Source organism: Perca flavescens, chromosome 12 (genome assembly GCF_004354835.1).
Source record: "Perca flavescens isolate YP-PL-M2 chromosome 12, PFLA_1.0, whole genome shotgun sequence".
In the NCBI taxonomy this organism is placed as follows: domain Eukaryota; kingdom Metazoa; phylum Chordata; class Actinopteri; order Perciformes; family Percidae; genus Perca; species Perca flavescens.
Genome location: NC_041342.1, coordinates 21820788 through 21838689, shown reverse-complemented (window position 1 = coordinate 21838689; position 17902 = coordinate 21820788). Strand labels below are relative to the sequence as shown.

Genomic DNA, 17902 nt, shown 5'->3' with positions numbered 1-17902 from the left:
TGCTGAGAGGCGTGATGGAGTTATGAGCTGAGCTAAGGGCAGTGGGTGATGATGGACGAGCTGCTGACAGCTCAAGGCTGCAGTGATGTGTGTCTCAACCACCAAGTAAATGGAGAGCTACCAGCCCAGGTCCAGAGATCATTTCTTAAACCATGACTGATACATACACAGAGGAAAAGCAATGGCAGGTAGCTATGTTGAAGTAATTCACGCAAGAATTTATGAAAGAAACGCTGTTTTTGTGTTGTTTCCTTTCTGAGCAGTTGATCTTCTGTACACACAACAATGAGTTGTATGAGTGCTGATAAGCCAAGTAGTCGTAATGTAATTTACTGGGTTGTCTTCTGGGATTCTGTAAAACTATCTTGTTTGTTGATTAAACGCAGAACATGGAAGAGAGAGTTTCACAATTGTCGGCCAGAACGCAACACAAATGCAATTTACATTCAAACCAGTGACATTACAGCTATTCTCCATTAAGCAAATGATCAAACAGGGCTTAGTCATGACACAATGCTTTTCCTTTTTTAACTTTCTCTTGCATTCGTTCACTTATGTAAGTTTAATCTCATCAAATCAAACCAAGCATATTTGCTTCAATTAGGTAAATCTCCCATTTTGGATTCAGAGAGCTTTCTTCCTCTCTTGGCAAAGCGTAGCTAAGAGCTATTATTGAAGATTCATTACAAATCCCCTCGCTCCAGTAAAGTATAATAAGATATATAAAAATTACACAGTAAGATAAATGGCGCAACTCCCTTGCTTTTCCTTTCTGCATTGCTGCAGTAAGACTCTTTGTAACCTCTGAGGTCCCATATTCAATTAACTTAATCAATGTTAGTTCCGGGCACAGTGACATTAGTCTTAGGACATAAAAGAAAATTATATAGGGCTGTAAAACCCTGATATTTTTTTTTATAAATAATTACCAAATGTATTTTATTTTATGTTCTGATCACACAAGGCCCTTGGCAAAACATCACTTTATTACAATATTATTATTGCATACATATAAAGTATATCACAACCTGTAATATCATGAGATGAAAATTAAACTACATGAGATGCAGTATATTTTAGAAGAAAACTAGACTCAGGGGTTATCAGTCAGTATTAAAAAAAATAACCTAATTAAGTTTAATTAAAAGACAAGAGCTAGGCATACTTAAAACATGTCTCCAGCTCATTTCACCAGGGATTCTATCTTTTAATAAATTGCACAATAGGAGGCCATTTTCGAAGAGTATATATCACTTTTTTTCAAATACTTTAAATAAAAGATAAAGATTCTTTCTGTCCCTGAACACATAATGATCATACAATTCTGCTGGACTTGAAAGAGTGATCATTGATATAGCAATGGCTACTGGTAAGGTACCAGTAGCTAAGATTTCTTGTTTTAAATTCTAGTAATTTCAAGACCACACCTGTCCCCTTGCCAACTTTTTTTGTTGCATTTTTAGCCTCTTAATGAGAGAGGATGTTATCTGTATATAAGCAGGATAAAAAGCTTTTTTCTTAAGCTATGCAGAAAACGATAAAGCACTGCAGTATTTTTCACTGTAATATACTGTATTTACTTTCTCTTTGGTCTCTGTTCTTATTATCTAGTTTTCTTGTGCCTCTATTGTGTGAGCTGAACCACTGATTGTTGCCTCGGTTGTTGATAGAATTTATTGATTGCTTATTGTCTCTTTAACCGTAGCTGTAGCCTCTATTTAAAACAAATGAAATGGCAACAGACAGGTCGGTCTAAGCCTGTGCATTATTATAGTCAGCTTCTGACCTGAAAAACTTGGATCTTGAATTGCGTATTGCTCAGGAATATTTGTGACTTGACTTTGTAAATTTAAGACTTAATATGAGACTTACGCTAACAAACTTCAGACTCAATTAGGACAGGTCTCAAATTACTTGTGACTTGACTTTGACTTGTCTTTATTAACCTTGGACTTGAAACTTAATCTCACAGACTTGAAACTTAAGTCAGACTCATCTTAATTCAGTTGAGACTTGATTAGAATTTCTTTTTTGATTGATTTTGACTTGTCCTGATTGACTTTAACTTGAGACTTACCCTGACACTCTTGAGACGTAACTTAGACTTGCCTCTATTGACTCGAGACTTGACTTGGACTTGTCTTCCTCTCCTGCAGCATCTGAAGCTGCACTGTGAGCTCTGCAGCATCGTGTCCAGCTCTGGCCAGATGTTGGGTCAGGCTGCCGGCCCGCAAATCGACCGCTCTCACTGCATCTGGCGGATGAACAACGCACCCACAAAGGGCTTCGAACGTGACGTGGGCCAGCGGACCACGCTGAGAGTTGTCTCGCACACCAGCGTCCCCCTACTGCTGCAGAATGCCAAGTACTTCTTCGGCCAGGGTAATGACACCGTGTACGTTGTGTGGGGGCCTCTACGAAACATGAGGAAGGATGGGAACGGCATTGTGTACAACATGCTGCAAAAGGTGGCTGAGAACTACCCTCATGCACGCATCTATGTCACCACAGAGGACAGGATGAAATACTGCGACATGGTTTTCAAGAATGAGACGGGTAAAGACAGGTGAGTCAGATCTTATTTATTTATTTGCTCCTGTTTGTGGCATCACAACATTATGCAGCAGACCTCCAATTTTCTCTTTGACAATTTTACTGCTCAATACTTTGACATTCACTGTTCTGTTCACTGCTATTACATTGACTGTATTGATACTGATGGTGTGCTCAACGCTCTGTGCTTTCCTTGTCTTAAATCCTCCCTTTCAAGAGGCTTTATCAAAGTCAGTTACTTAGCTTTCCCTCTGAAGAGGTTCAACACGGCACTGGAGGCCATTTTCTAGCGAAAAGCTTTTGAGGAGCCTCAGAAGCATGTACATTCTGGGTTAAACAGCCAAATACCGGTCTAGGGAAAATCCAGTTAATGAGGTAGCATGATTCTGGCAGTTTTTCTAAACACCCTGGTTGCAGCCGTACTTCTCTGACAGCGCCTTGGCGCATTTTTAATGCAAAAATGGTAAAAAATATTCAAGCTACAGATCAGTAACCTGAAAAGTTGGAAAGAGTGTTTGTTGGGAGATTTGGTAACAACTTAGGCTAAAATTACACACTGTTATATAAAGACAGACCTATGGAGCTAAATCAGGGCCAAATGTTTTGTTAATTTGAAAAAAATATATATAGTTGAAAAACTAAAGCTTGAAATTGAAAATTTAAGTTTTGGTCTAAACTTGAAAAAAAATAAAACCATGTATTCAAATTAAAACTAAGTGTACCAATTTTTCTTTCAGTTTGAATAAAATTTAGATTAAATTCTGGAATTATTTTGAATAAATTATAAATTTAAATTTTTCACTTTTATATTTGTTTTCAGTTCCATATTTCATGTTTTCAGATTCAAAACTTTTTTTTTTTACGGCTTCAAATCTTTTTTTTTCAGTTTCAGATCCGTTTTTCAATTTCAGATCTTTTTTTTTCAGTTTCAGACTTTTGGCCCCGATTTTGCTTGGGGGCGTGGCTTCAACTCAGAGGGGCGTGGACAGCCTAACAAAGAAGGCAGAAGACTCCTCTGTCATGTTGCCTTCAGGAAATGGTGTTACTGCGAGAACTATGACTGAATGCTTTCTATCCACTATGTACATGTGATTTTTACTTAACAAACTGATGCCATGACAAAGGTCCATTTAAAAAAATGTTTTGGACAACACGTGGTACCAATTACACTATAAGAGCAGAGATTGTGCAGTTCTGCAGGAACAATGACTTCTCCCACTTCCACGTACGACTTTGAATGTAGCACCACAGTATTCACTCGCCAAGGCAACCTGCTGGCGCCAGCGCACAGGTAAGACATATGAAAGATATTAGCCTTTTTGAATAGATACTTTGGGACATTATCCCCGAAGTGGCTTTTTTTTTTGTCATTAACACATAAAGGGAAAATAGGTGGACATTGTTCCTGCTGAACTGCACAATCTGGCACAGTTTATTGCTCTTATAGTGTAATTGGTACCACGTGTTGTCCAAAACATTTTTTTAAATGGAACTTTGTCACTGTCATCAGTTTGTTAAAGGTATAGTGGAGTCTTTTTCCGGGTGGATCATCAAGACTATTTGTCCTCCTAGTTGTCAATCATTCTGGTGATATGTTTACGTAAGGCCGTCGTACTTGCACGTCCCTAGCTTTCAGGTGTATATGTGTGGTGAGCTTGAGCTACGGTTTCAGCCATTCATTGAAGCATTGAAGCTTTTGGGAGAATATTTCACATGCTGGCGTGCGCTAAAAGCACAGGTTGGGCTTCCCACTGATGCCTCAGTCGTGAAATTTCTACTCCACAGGTAAAGTTTGGCATGCTATTTAGAGAAATCCATTTAAAATCACTGCTAGTAAAAGTTGATGTAAGCTATGATTAGCGATGCTAGCCCTGGCACAAGTCACGCACCGCGCACACACGGTAAACATCTCAATTTGTAAAAAAGTGCAAATCTTTTGGAAAGTAGGCTTGTATGAGCCATGCCGACAGCAACTTGTAAACAGTGCACTCTCGTGCACACGTTTAATAGGCGTTCCCTCTCGGGAGCAGGCAGAGTGTTGCCCTGTTGCGTGTGCATTTTTTCAAAAAGTACAGAGGGCGGTTCTTTTCTAAAATTCGGGAAAATCCTCCTCTATACCTTTTAAGTAAAAATCACATGTATATAGTGGATAGAAAGCATTCAGTCATAGTTCTCGCAGTAACACCATTTCCTGAAGGCAACATAACAGAGGAGTCTTCTGCCTTCTTCACTCATAATTCCACGCCCCTCTGAGTTGAAGCCACGCCCCCAAGCAAAATCGGGGCCAAAAGTCTGAAACTGAAAAAAAAGATTTGAAGCCGTAAAAAAAATAAGTTTTAAATTTGAAAACATGAAATGTGGAACTGAAAACAAATACAAAAGTGAAAAATTTAAATTTATAATTTATTCAAAATAATTCCAGAATAATCTAAATTTTATTCAAACTGAAAGAAAAATTGGTACACTTAGTTTTAGTTTGAATACATGGTTTTATTTTTTTCAAGTTTTAGACCAAAACTTAAATTTTCAATTTCAAGCTTTAGTTTTTCAACTATATATATATTTTTCAAATTAACAAAACATTTGGCCCTGATTTAGCTCCATGCAGACCCACCTAGTACTTCCTTTCTCTATCAAGTCCCTAAAGAGAATTGCAGGTTAATGACTACGAGAACCAGGCTCCAGGCTCGCTATTGTTTAGGACAAACCTCATTTCTCAGACTAGCCTCTGCTGATTTCCACAGAGCTCTACACTTGTGCCTCTCCCTCATGTCATCCAGACCTCTCTTAACTTTTTAAGAGGATTAACATGTTCGGTAATAGGCATAGCATCCAGTCCATTCCAGCTCTATTGTCTCGACTTCTATTCAGGATGGCAGGGTTAACATAGAATTTCATGTACAGTGTACATGTTCAGCCTGGCTCAGCTGTTTTGAAGGCCCACAAAGCGCAGATAGAGACGTAGGATTAGGGAGGTATGCTCGGGGAGAGGAATCTCATTACAGGACATAATGCTCCTGGGTGTGATGCAGCGCTTCAATCATTACTGATTGGTAACAGAGACAGAAACTTGAGGTGTGAACAATGAACCACATCTAATGAATATGTGACGAGCTCTGAGACGTTTCTATATATTTCTGCTTCCCTGTATCTCCGTCTTGTTTGTGTTTGTCTAAAACTTGGCTACACATATTCCAGTATTGAGAGGTAATTAGTGTCCACGGTAATGGCGTTTAAATCAGACTAGACAGCAGTAACTCAGTATATTTTAAGTAATAAGAGAGAGAGAAGGGAGTGACTGCTTTCATTCTGTTGAGCTTATACAATATGGTATTACTCCAGAAGTAAAGTACAGCTCTTTATGTTGCTTACATGCAAACTAGTTTTCTTAAAGGCCACAGCAATATTAACCTGACTCCGCCAGATGGATTGCTTCGCATTTGCTCGGCATATCCATCTGGGAACTTTCCGTTGGAGAACTTTTGGGAAGGGGCGGAATACTGGTTATTTGATTGGATGAACCATCTGTCTATCACCTATGTTGGTGATAGACGGGCCAAATCAACCAATCAGATCCACGAAGCGTATGAAAATACAACCACAAGCCCGGCCCTGCTGCTGCAGGCAAAGCATAGCTCGTAAGCTCAGCATGCAAGCAACATGTCAGTAAAGGATATTTGCCATTTGTGTAACGAGAATTTAGGAATAAAAGTCACCATTTCAGGTTCCCGGACCATATTCCAAAAGAAGGATCCAAGAGAAAAGAAGCATTAGCGAGCGGCTAACAGAATTAGGGCTACCGCTGGCTGATAATACTGGTTAGCTGATTGGATAAACCATCGGTCTATCACCACCTAACCCACCTCAAAACCAACGCTGATTGGCCCGGTCGTTTGGCTAACGGCTCCAAATTTTCTCTGCCTCAAGATGCCAGACTGATCTGCAAGTGGAAAACTGGAGCTCACGAGATCAGGACGGTCTCACAAGGCTACAGCAATATAACACTCTGAAAAATCCAAAACAATATACTGTCGATATATTTTCTCTGATATTAGATTCTCTGATTTATAAATGTCTTAAAGTTCACAACAAAATAACACTCTTAAAACACTCTTACTGGAGCTCGTCTGCCTTTATCCTGTCACTTGTCTGTGTGTGTTCACTGGTTTACTGTCACTGCTTGCAGCACGGTGTGGGGGATAATCATCAGCTTGGCGGAGATGGCACAGGGATCGAACACAACTGTAATGATCCAGATTGCCGCAAGCAGCAAAGGAGAGGCTTTGACTTGCTGATCTGGCATAACGCAGTGCTGGCTGACTGACTCGCCAGTCAACCAAATAACCGTCTCTCAGCCTGTAATTTAAAACCATATGTAAAGAATCTGTCAGGAAGTTCAGTCATTTTTGGACAGAGGCGAGGAAGTTAAACTAATGGCGCTTTTCCATTACATGGTACCTACTCGCCTCGCCTCGACTCGACTCTACTCGCCTTTTTGGTTTTCCATTACGAAAAAAAAGTACCTGGTACCTGCTAACAGATACTTTTTTTAGTACCTCCTCAGTCGAGGTTCCAAGCGAGCTGAGGCGAGCCGAGAAGGTGACGTGAAACCCCGCAGGCTACAGATTGGTCGGAAAGAATCGTCACTGATCACTGCATTGCTAGCGACAGACAGCATTTTTAAATAGTTTAGCCAGCTGTGTTTTTTTGCTGCCGGAGGCTCCATGCAGAGCTTTCTCCGTAGCATACAAGTGGCCTGATGTTTATACTTGTGCGCTGGTGTGTGGGTCGAGTCTCCGTGTGTGTGTGTGTGTAGCTGGTGAGCGAGGGAGAAGTGAGAGAGTGCCAGCGATTAGCTCCGCAGCGAGTAGTGACTCTAGCGTCATATAGTGAGAGAAACAAAGTGTCTCCCCTGTTCTTTCTGACCACGGTGGGAAATCTGGAGCTGGAAAAGTTAACTATCTTGTTGATTGCATGTTGTTTACGGAGAAGGAGAACCAGGAAATGAGTTGGGGGAAATGCAACGCTACCAAGCCACGCCCACGGCAGTCGCTATGACGACCAGCCACACTGAGATGATACTAAAATCTGCAATGGAAAAGGGACGCACGGTGCGTCGAGTCGAGGCAAGTAGAGTCGAGGCGAGTTGAGTAGGTACCATGTAAAGGAAAATCGCCATTAAGGAGACTCAGAGGTGGAGGGGTTACGATGATCTAAACAGGGCTGAAGTAGCCTGAGTTAACTCCATGACCAGGACTCGCTGATTTCAAATCAGGAGTAGATCAAAAAGGCAAAACGAGACCATCAAGTGCCAAAAAGGAACTAATAAACAGCCACTAGCTGTGTCCCAAATACATATTAATTGTAAGCATATTTTGAGTATATAGTTTGTTCACACTTGAAAAGTGATACAATTAAATATACTCAAAGTGATTGTTGTGGCAAATTTGATACTATACACTAAAAGGCATTTTTCACAGCAGACATTTTGACTTGTCATAGTAGGAAAAGCACAGATGGCAACATTAACCATGTATTTGTCTTTTTAAAGTGTCCCAGTAAGAAATGACGAAGTGTGAAGTGTGATAATGAACCAGCATGCACAATACCAGGACCCTGAACCTAAATGAAATTCAGCCATTATTCAGTCCCTCCAGAAAAACGCAATCGCATGATTCAATGCATAATCAGCCAAAGTCCGCATATTTATACGGGGGCCGCATTTTTTCAAATACACCCCACTTTCCGCGCAAAATATGCAGGGTTGCATGATTTCATAATCCCCGCATTTTCGTTGCAAAAAAGTCACATATATCTTAGCAGAAAGTTGAAAAATGTTGCGTTTACTTCACACAAGAGCAGCCATTTTCCCCTGTTGCCATGGGAATGTTATGAAGTGACGTAATTACGCGACGTGAACATCATTGAAAAGTAGGGTGTTGGGGGAATCACTTTCTTTTCTCTTTTTCATCAAACCGCAGTTTTTGCAAGTTCCCGCAATTTTTGTAAGTTCCCGCAATTTTCTTCGCATAAAATTGCATAAATATCCCGCATATTCCATGGCATTTTTTAAGAAAACGTGCCGATCATCAAGGATTTTTGCCAGCAACAATCACAAAAAAACTGTGCTTTTCCTTCTGTGACAAGTCAAAACGTCTGCTGTGAAAAAGGCCTGTTATATAGTATGTATGATACACTCATTTTTGTTGTATAAACTGTACTGTTTGCAGCTAGAATGCAAACAAATGAGTTTTTCTTTATCATTTTTTAACTGGAAGTGATAGAATACATCTGTATCTTTGGATTAACGTTGCAAAAAAATGTGTTTTATGTGTTCACAGTGTAAATGACATTCGTTTGCACATTTGTTGTATATTTTCCAAATAACAAAACGGTGTGATTGAGTTGGCCCTCTAAATAACCATAATGTGTAATGAGTTTCTTTTAGAACGTACAGAGATGTAGATACAGGAGTCATGTTCTAAACTCTGTACCATCCAGTTATTGAATACACAACAGATACAACACCATTACATACACAGGATTCTGCGGTTGAAAATAGTCTCTGCTTGCTGGCAGGGAAACCGTGTTTATGTATTTTCAAACAAAGAGACAGCTGAGTCATCAAGATACACCTCTCTCTCTAAGGCACATCACCACATTGACATCCAGGGACATTTCTTGCTCCTCATCCTACTCTCTTGCTCCATTTAAAAAGCAAAAAAAACATCTGACAGAAATAAGCAGGAAAAAGTTGAATCAACATCAATCAGGAGCCAAGACAATGAAAAGTCTGACCACATCCCTGGATGTAAACGTATTTGACAGCAGCTTAAACACATGATTCATGTGATTGCGCACTGCGGCTGGAAGTTACACGGGCTGAAGCTATCCGTTATCAGCGCTACCTCCTGAGCTGCAGTCGCTGACTGTCGAACCGTATCGGTGCGGCCCTGTTAGTGGCGGTAGATAACAGACCTTACGACGACACAGGACTTAAATCACAGTGTCACTTTACAGCACTGCCACCTGGACCTGCGTGACCTGGGTCTCTGCCTCCCAGCCAGCTGGTCCTTCATATCATGTGTATGTACTTAGGGCTGTGATGATGTAGATGTGTGTTTTTTCACAGTCTGTTTCTGATAGTGTGGGCAGTTTAATTTGTCCCTGTGTGTACCTATTCATTCCTGTGGTCTTTTCCCATTCCACAGAATCAGGATTATTCAGTATTACATTCCTCTAACTACGTTAACCTTTAGAAAGGTCTTTACAACCCAAGGTAACTTTTGTACTTATCATTGGAAACAAACATGTTTTTTCTTTATAAATATTTTTTTTGTGTGCATTTATAAGACAAGTCAATCACACTGAATTTGGGGTGGCAGTAGCTCAGTCTGTGGTGTGGTCCTCATTTATGTTGTAGAACACAAGACAATACAGAGATCTGCTTATTAAACACTACTAACTGTCTAAAGACTCCATAGGTGACCTTCTATGTATTATAACACAATATAAAATAAGCTAAGAATAGCGATTCATACATGTCCTTTGGGCTGAAGTTCAGTATGTGGTTAGAGTTATATTTCAAGAGCATAGCCTAACCTAAAGGCATTCCCCTTTTTCTTAGATATTTTCTCCAGTTTAGTTCATCCTTACAAGAAAGGGAGCCGAGAGAATACAGGTGCTATTTTTAGATATAGCTCATTTACTTTTATCTACTCCAGTATAGATTTCTACCAATCAGTTGTCAACACATGCAACATGAAATTAGTCTAACTTGTTTTTAATGTGCAAACTTTATGGCGTCACATCTGTCTTGCAGTTAACTCCTGTTCTGTAACAAAGACATCTGAGATAAGAAGACATGGACGTCATGCAGCTGTTCCACACCTTTAATCTTATACACAAACCGAACACCAAGATCCGCAGTTAGTCACAACATCCCTGTCTTTGTGACGGTCATGTGCATCATCATGCAAAGCAGAGCGCAAGATATGAACGAAATTAGTATCTATTCATCAAAACATTACTAGAAAGTGTGACTCGTCAAAAAACTCCACAGGCAACCTTTAATTTCAGAAGAACACAGGAGCCATTTAGTTATAACTCATTTACTTCTATGTACTCCAGTTTATATTACCCTCAGTCATTCTGATGCACATCCAGCATGAAATGAGTTTATTTGTTGTAACGTACAATACTTTATGGTGTAACATTTGGCTTGAAATGAACTGTTTTTATTTTGTGATGAAGTTTGGTTTCTTGCTGTGGTTGTCAGATGAGAGCAGGCAGACAATGATGTAAAGCAATTGTTACATACAAACTCTTAACTCAAGTACAATGAAATGAGGATAAAATTGAGGGAATGTGACCAATCTTCTAATTTGAGCAATAATAGTCTAATAAAGGAAATTATTTTTAATACTGGACCAGAATCAGTGACAACAAACCGATCCTTAAAGGGCTCGCTGATGCCTTGGGTTAAAATAACAGTCTAAAGCAAGAACCAAACATGAATGTTTCATCTTTAATTCATCATGAGGGGTGAGTCAGTCTAATCGTGGATTAAATTAATAATAACAGATGCTCCACTCTCATAGGCCTCCAAATATGTGGTGAATTTAATTTTAATCTGTTTTTTATTAGCGTGAATGTCACTGCTGTGTAATCATGCTTCATAATCTGTCGTCCACTTCATATGAGTGTGAGTACCCCTGGCAGTAAGCACATATTCATCCTAAAATAGTTTAAAATTAAACGCCATCAGTTCAACAACCTCTCTGTGTTATAATGATGGTCTGAGAGATTTGGTTAAATATTTGTGAATGTGAACCGCTCTTTACCAAAGTCATGTGTTGCAGCTCTGAAAAAAGCCTGCAGGAACTCCGTAGAAATTGAATTGGGAAAGACATATGAGGGGAAAGAACCCATAGGGTTGAGGGAGTATTTTCTGGTTTAAAACTGACAACATCCCTATGGAATTAAAGCTCACTTGTATTTAAACACTTAAACAAAACAAACATACATGTATTCCAAAAGTTATATCTATTTATTGACTGTGGCACTGTGGTTTTGGCTCTAAAGTTCCTGTATATTAAGGACAACTAGTGCAGTGCCCTTTCAAAAGTGCCTGTTAAATAGATGATTGCTCTTTACTCCACTACATTTATCTGACAGCTGGAGTTAGTAGTTACTTTACATATTCAGATTTTACAAACAAAAATATGATACTGTGCTACAGATTAAACTATCCAACTATAACAATGCTGTTTACGTGTTAAAGCATCAGTAATAATATTCCAGTAACATGCTATATTCATAATAATATAACAGGTCTGAAATGGACCGTTCTGCTTAACAATTATGATTACTTTAATACTTTAATTACATTTTGCTGTAAATACTTTTGTACTTTTACTTAAAGTATAACTTTTTATGTGAATCTTAATCGCTATAAATATGCGAGTACTGTCGATAGAAAAAAAACCCAACAAGAATCGGTGCTAGCAAACTGGAGTTGCTGCAGCTACGTCTAGAGCTCCCAGTTAGCTAAAACGGCAGTTGTGGGGGCATCTTCTAAAGAGTGCCTTTGTGCCTCTTAACAGACACAAAATGCAATTAAAATGTCTGCGCAACATGAACAAGGCCCTTACGTGACAAGAAGATGTGTTTTCAACTCAGACATTGTTTAAATTCACCTAGCCTGTCTCGATCCAGTGCAGTGGCGGTCTGTGTGGTAGTTCCCTTAGCCGGGCTAGTAGGCCCGACTGGCATCCTTGCTTCTGCTTTCTCTCCCATCCCGGCCTTCGTCGCCTGCCGCTGCTGACAACAATCCACCGAGCGCCCGGTGGTCTTGCTATGTCCTCCAGAGGACAGGTCATGCCTTTGCGACGAAAACTTGAAGTTTATTCTAGAGATCGACCGATTAATCGGTCTGCCGTTTTTTGGCATTTTTTTTACATAATCGGCATTGGCCAATATCCCAGTATATCAAGCCGGTTAATAGGCAGGCGCATCTGCGGGCAGCCTAGGTTAAAAACATGAATAGGCAACATTTTTTACAGCGCACTCAGACCACCTGCCTCCAGCCCCTCCCCTCGTGAATTCTTGCGCTGTGTGTCTCGCACAGTCACTTCAGGCTCCGACGCTACCGTTAGTAGTAGCTAGCATATTGCTGGTGTTCTTGCCTTGGGATTAACTGTACTAATAAAACCGTACAAAACACCGCGGCCACACCGCTGTGGAAGCTCCCCGAATGTCATTTATCAAAGCCTGGTTGTTACCCCTGTGCGTGGCAGTCTCATCCACTCCTATAACGGAGCTAACTGGAGCTAACCGCTAACGGAGCTAACCGCTAACGGAGCTAACTGCTAACGGAGCTAATCGTTGCTAACAGAGCCTTCAGTTCTCCGTGCCTGTATCCATTAATTGCATCTATGGACTCGAGCATGAATAAAACCCTTAATTTTATTAAATTGGCTGGACGAGTTTTAAATTACAACTCAGAGTTTTGATCCTAATGAGTGCAACAGAACATGTAACAGTAGGATCCCCAAAACACAGATACAACACTTCAACAAATGAACAATGATCTAACAAACCAGGTGAACAAGAATTGACTTTAGATAACCCTAGTCTGATTTGATTCAACAGGAGTTAGGAGGAAATAGTGTTGAGATTAATAATAACATGCCACTTTCTGTGAAGATGTGCAGATTTGTATTCTCAGAAGTTTAATAAATGCTGCTAAGTGCACTAAACTTTATTTTTTCATTTACAAGTTTATTTGACAAAGTTTATTTTCTTCTTACCTGTTTTCGTTTATTTAATATATTTTTCATATATTATTTATACAATATACAGTATGTTTTTAAATTATACATTTTTAATTGAAGTATACAAGTGTAGATTGGTGAAGTGTTCAATAAATGTTTTTGTTGAGAAATTCTGTGTATATTAGTGTTACATTTTATCTTTCAAATAGAGGTTTAAAAACAAGCACATATCGGCCAAATATCGGGCAAAAAAAATTGGCAGCATTTATCGGCCATCGGCTGACCTTGATTTCTAAAGATCGGCATCGGCATCGGCCAGAGAAAACCCATATTGGTCGACCTCTAGTTTATTCCCCCCTAGAACATGCCCCTACAACTGCCGTTTTAGCCATCTCGGAGCTCTAGACGTAGCTGCAGCAACTCCTGGTTGATTCTGGTCGTTTTTTTGTTTTTTTCTATATATCTATATATTATTCCACCACTGCACCACTGCATGTGCTAAGTAGAGGTGGAAATCTCAAATCTTTGCTGATTCAAATCTCTTCGTTCAGTTCAGTTCAAAGGTTCGCAGTCGTGGACTCAACTAACGCCGTTCTGAGGATGATAAAAAATGAGTTTGCGACAAATGGAGATGTCCCCGGGCTGCCTCCAGGATGAAAGGGATTTTTAATACGTCTGTATAACTATAGCTTCTGAACTGAACCGAGGGCTGACTACAACACCGGTCCATCTATCTCCTCAGTCCCAAAACGCTTGCTAGCAGAATTTTGCAAATGTGTTGCGCTGGTTAAACGGTCCAGTGTGTAATGTTTTTAGTTGTTCATTATCAAATCTGTGTTGCCCGTTCACAAACTTGTTCTTTTTCATGAATATTTACCTCCACCATCAATTCCAAGTATTTCTTTTGGCTTGAAATTTTACATCTGCGTTTGCATTAACTGGGGTAGACGCTCCATATTCATGCGCCATCTTGAAATACGTTAAAAATTTCAGGAACAGGAGTCTTGGTGTGAGAAAGTTGATTGCGATATATGATCTTCCTCGCCTTGCAAAACACTGTTAGTTTTAGGAAACAACAACAAACTTCGCGCTAGCAAGCTACATGCTGAAATTGGCAAGTTTTTAAGAAAATTTGGATCATGGCAGACCTGCTTGGTTCTCTCTGGGAATGATTGTAGAGATTTACAAAGAATATGTTTACAGCCTTTACTCTCTAACTGGGACGTTTAGGGACCTATTGGTGGGGATACACACAGCGATACACTGGTAAGAGCAAATTACATTTAACTATGTATCTAGCTAATTTAAATAGTTTACATTACTTTATTGTGTGAACAGTTAACTTAAGTTAATATTGTATGTGGCGCTTTCTTTTGCGGGGTGCAATTGTTCCACCTAAACAAGTTCCTTCCCGAGAACATTTTTCAGATCCACCGTTGCTGTGTCCGGAGCTTAGCCCCGCCCAAGACTATTGTGATTGGTTTAAAGAAATGCAAACAACCCAGGGCGTTTTTTCTTCTCCTATCCATGAATGTATGTGTGAAGGGGCCAGACCTTACTCTGCAATGCTGTGGAGATAGGTCTTGCTATGCAAGACTAATTTTTTTTTATTCTCTCTTTACAGTTACAGAATAAATAAATATAATTTATTTCCTCAACATTTTATTGGTTTTTTTATTGCTCCACTAACAACTATAGATCATAATAAGAAAGTAAAAAAACATCATTATGAACCTGACCCTAAGATATTCTAACACAAAGTGCAGAGATGTGACAGAAAGCACTGAACTTTGTTGATGCAATCTGCATGCTGATGCGATCAAGAGCAACCTCTGGCTTCAATGTCAAACGACTCTCCGCCAGTGCAGACTTTTGTTTACAGGGTGCGTGGTACGTGACTGTATCTATAATTGCTTTGTGTATTGGATGTCAAGAGAAGAAGAAACCTGTAGGAGATTGAAACGCAATGTTTGGAGCATTACTACAGAACTGTAATTTCATGCTTATCACGAAGTGCCGTTTAAAGAGAAAAGAGAGCGAGGGGATTCTTTGTGTTTTCTCCACATGCAGCCGTGATTCCTGTTGTATGTGGCTCTAAAAATCTGCACTGAGCGTGTTGCTCTCCATCCAAAACAAGAATTTGTCACTGAGCAAGCGTGTAATGACATTACATATCTGCGTTGAAAGCTTGTAATTGCTGTGAAATTATCTTATTAAATGAAGCCACTGGAAACCCTGAAACACAAATATCCCAGCGTTCTGGGAGGCTGTTCATCAGGTCAAAACCGGTCAATTCAGAAGAACAAGGAAGTCGTCATCCCAAAGAAAGAGGGGATCAGCGACTTGTTAGTTTCTGTGTTCTTGGGACCCCGTCTGAGAGAGAAATGAGGCTGTCTGGGGAAATTAAGAAAACCGTCAGCTAAAGGCGAAGTGCAGTCTTCCTTAAAGCTCCTTTGTGTAAGAATTTCTCCCATCTAGCAGTGAAATTGTATATGACAACCAACTGAATATTACTTTCTAGCCCTAGCCTACGGTGGCCAAACCCGAAATTAGCTCTCTCCATTGTTTACACGCAGCTGTTCTAGCCAGTCCAATATTAACTTTGGTCGCGTTGTTGTTTTAATTTTCTTTTTCGCTTCCCTGGCAAGTAATCGTCCGTCATTCGAGCGACTCGCTCGTGTGTATTCTGAATTATTCTGAATGTCAGATTCTACGCTCATGAGAATACTTTGATGAATGAACATGAATGAACATGAATGAGTACATATTTGTGAAAGAACAAAGTTCTTTTTTTTGCTAAGAATCAACTCAAAAAATGACACAATGTAGGTTTAAAGTACATTTGCATTTGTGTCCTGATGATGAAATGACACTCGGAGGATGTTAGAAAAACTATTAGCGGGGGAGGGAAATTGTGTTGGTCACTGAATTTCCATTTGGATCGTCAAAAAAGGCAAAAATCATTTGATCCTTAGGAGTGTTTATTCACAGTCTTTGTGTATCTTTGTGTATTACACTTCTATGTGATTGTTGGATTGTTGAAACACAACACAAGACCATCTGCATTAATATGCTGCTACACCAGCCTCCACACGCCTGGAAGGATTAACCACTAGAGATTGTTTTCCCCCCCATTCAGTCACGTGAGCGTTAGTGAGGCCAGACACTAATGTTGGTTGATATGTGGTGTTTTCCTAGCATGCAACCCAACACCCGCTCAAAAATGATTGGTCAATACTACTCAAACCAGAGTGCTTCGGATACCAAAATCCTGTCCTGTTGCCTCCAGATTCTGCATTCATATCATAGAGAGTCTATGATTCATATGCAGATATTTGTTTGTTTGTTGTGGTGGTATAGGTGGGTGAAATCTGACAGTGGGTTTCTACAGCTGGAATACGGTCAGCCCGTAGCATTAAGTATAGTCTATATTCACATTGTTTGTGTTGGAATTTAAAACTCTGGTGGATTTATGAGGACTGCTCCTCAGATCTCTGCAGAGTAAATCCAGACAGCTAGCTAGACTGTCCAATCTGACTTTTCTGTTGCACGACTAAAACTACTTTTGAACGTACACGTTCCACCAAAACAAGTTCCTTCCCGAGGCTATTTTGCAGCGGCACTGCGGCTTTTCCCGGTGTTAAGCACCGCCCAAGATGATTGTGATTGGTTTAAAGAAATGCCAATGTGGACTAGCCAGACCCTCCTCTGCAGCACTGTGGAGGAGGGTCTGGCAAAGCGAGACTACATTAAGTACAAACCAACTTAGGCCTGAAAAACCAGTCAACTTATTCCACACCAAACTGTGAAAAAACATTTATTTTTGGCGCACTCTTTGTGCATGAGGGCATTGTCATGTTGAATTTATGTGGACAGTTGTGTCACGTTGTTTACCTTTTTTTTTTTAGCCCTTCTTCCCACATTTCAATATCTGATTGTTTTGTTTCTGTGTTCTGAAATGAATGATCAAAAAAGGTCTGTGGTAGTAAAACAGCTATTGATGTTTGCGCTCATATCGCATGACCTTTTGTCACATAAGATGACACCTTTGGTCACACTCTCGTTTAGCAAGCGGTCTCTGCTCTCTGGTATATTTGAATAAAGTCTCTTTTTTGCAATTGAAGCTAACAAAATCACATCAGCCTCACGTGATCCGGTTATTCTACCAGCTGGGCAGTAACGCAGGTAGACATGATGGTTAGCCTGCGGCCACAAAAGCAGTAAATACATTATCTGTTCTGCTTTGCTGCACCTGATTGAATAACCTCCACTGGGTGAAATCTCCCAGACACACACCTGCATCACTAGTCATGTAGCAGCCCAGCTCCATCTAATAAGCCTTATTAGATAAAATGCCTCTGTGGCCTCAGAAAAATAACACTCTAAAGAGATACAATAGCCTCATAACACAGGGCTCAATGGTGTGTCTGTCACCAAGATATTTTCTTGCATATTTATGCTTTTTATAAGATTTAAATTTGTCCTTTAAAGGTCTTATATTGACTTTAAAAGGCATAAGTGGTTAAGATGAAACTTTATTGGCCCCTATTAGGAAATTATATACATCTAGCTGC

At 39.9% G+C, this 17902-nt stretch overlaps 1 protein-coding gene across 2 annotated transcripts in view; it reads left to right on the top strand.

Annotated features, from left to right (window-relative positions):
- Window positions 1–17902, top strand: part of st6galnac3 (ST6 (alpha-N-acetyl-neuraminyl-2,3-beta-galactosyl-1,3)-N-acetylgalactosaminide alpha-2,6-sialyltransferase 3) — a 75139-nt gene that overhangs the window by 29810 nt on the left and 27427 nt on the right. The window contains exons 1-2 of one of the 2 annotated variants that reach the window (XM_028594264.1): window positions 133–188; window positions 2157–2566. In XM_028594264.1, the coding sequence (XP_028450065.1) occupies window positions 153–188; window positions 2157–2566 (446 nt within the window). In that variant the 5' untranslated portion in view covers window positions 133–152. Of the gene's footprint in view, window positions 1–132; window positions 189–2156; window positions 2567–17902 lie in introns of those variants that run through there. The other variant, XM_028594262.1, reaches the window with a different exon arrangement.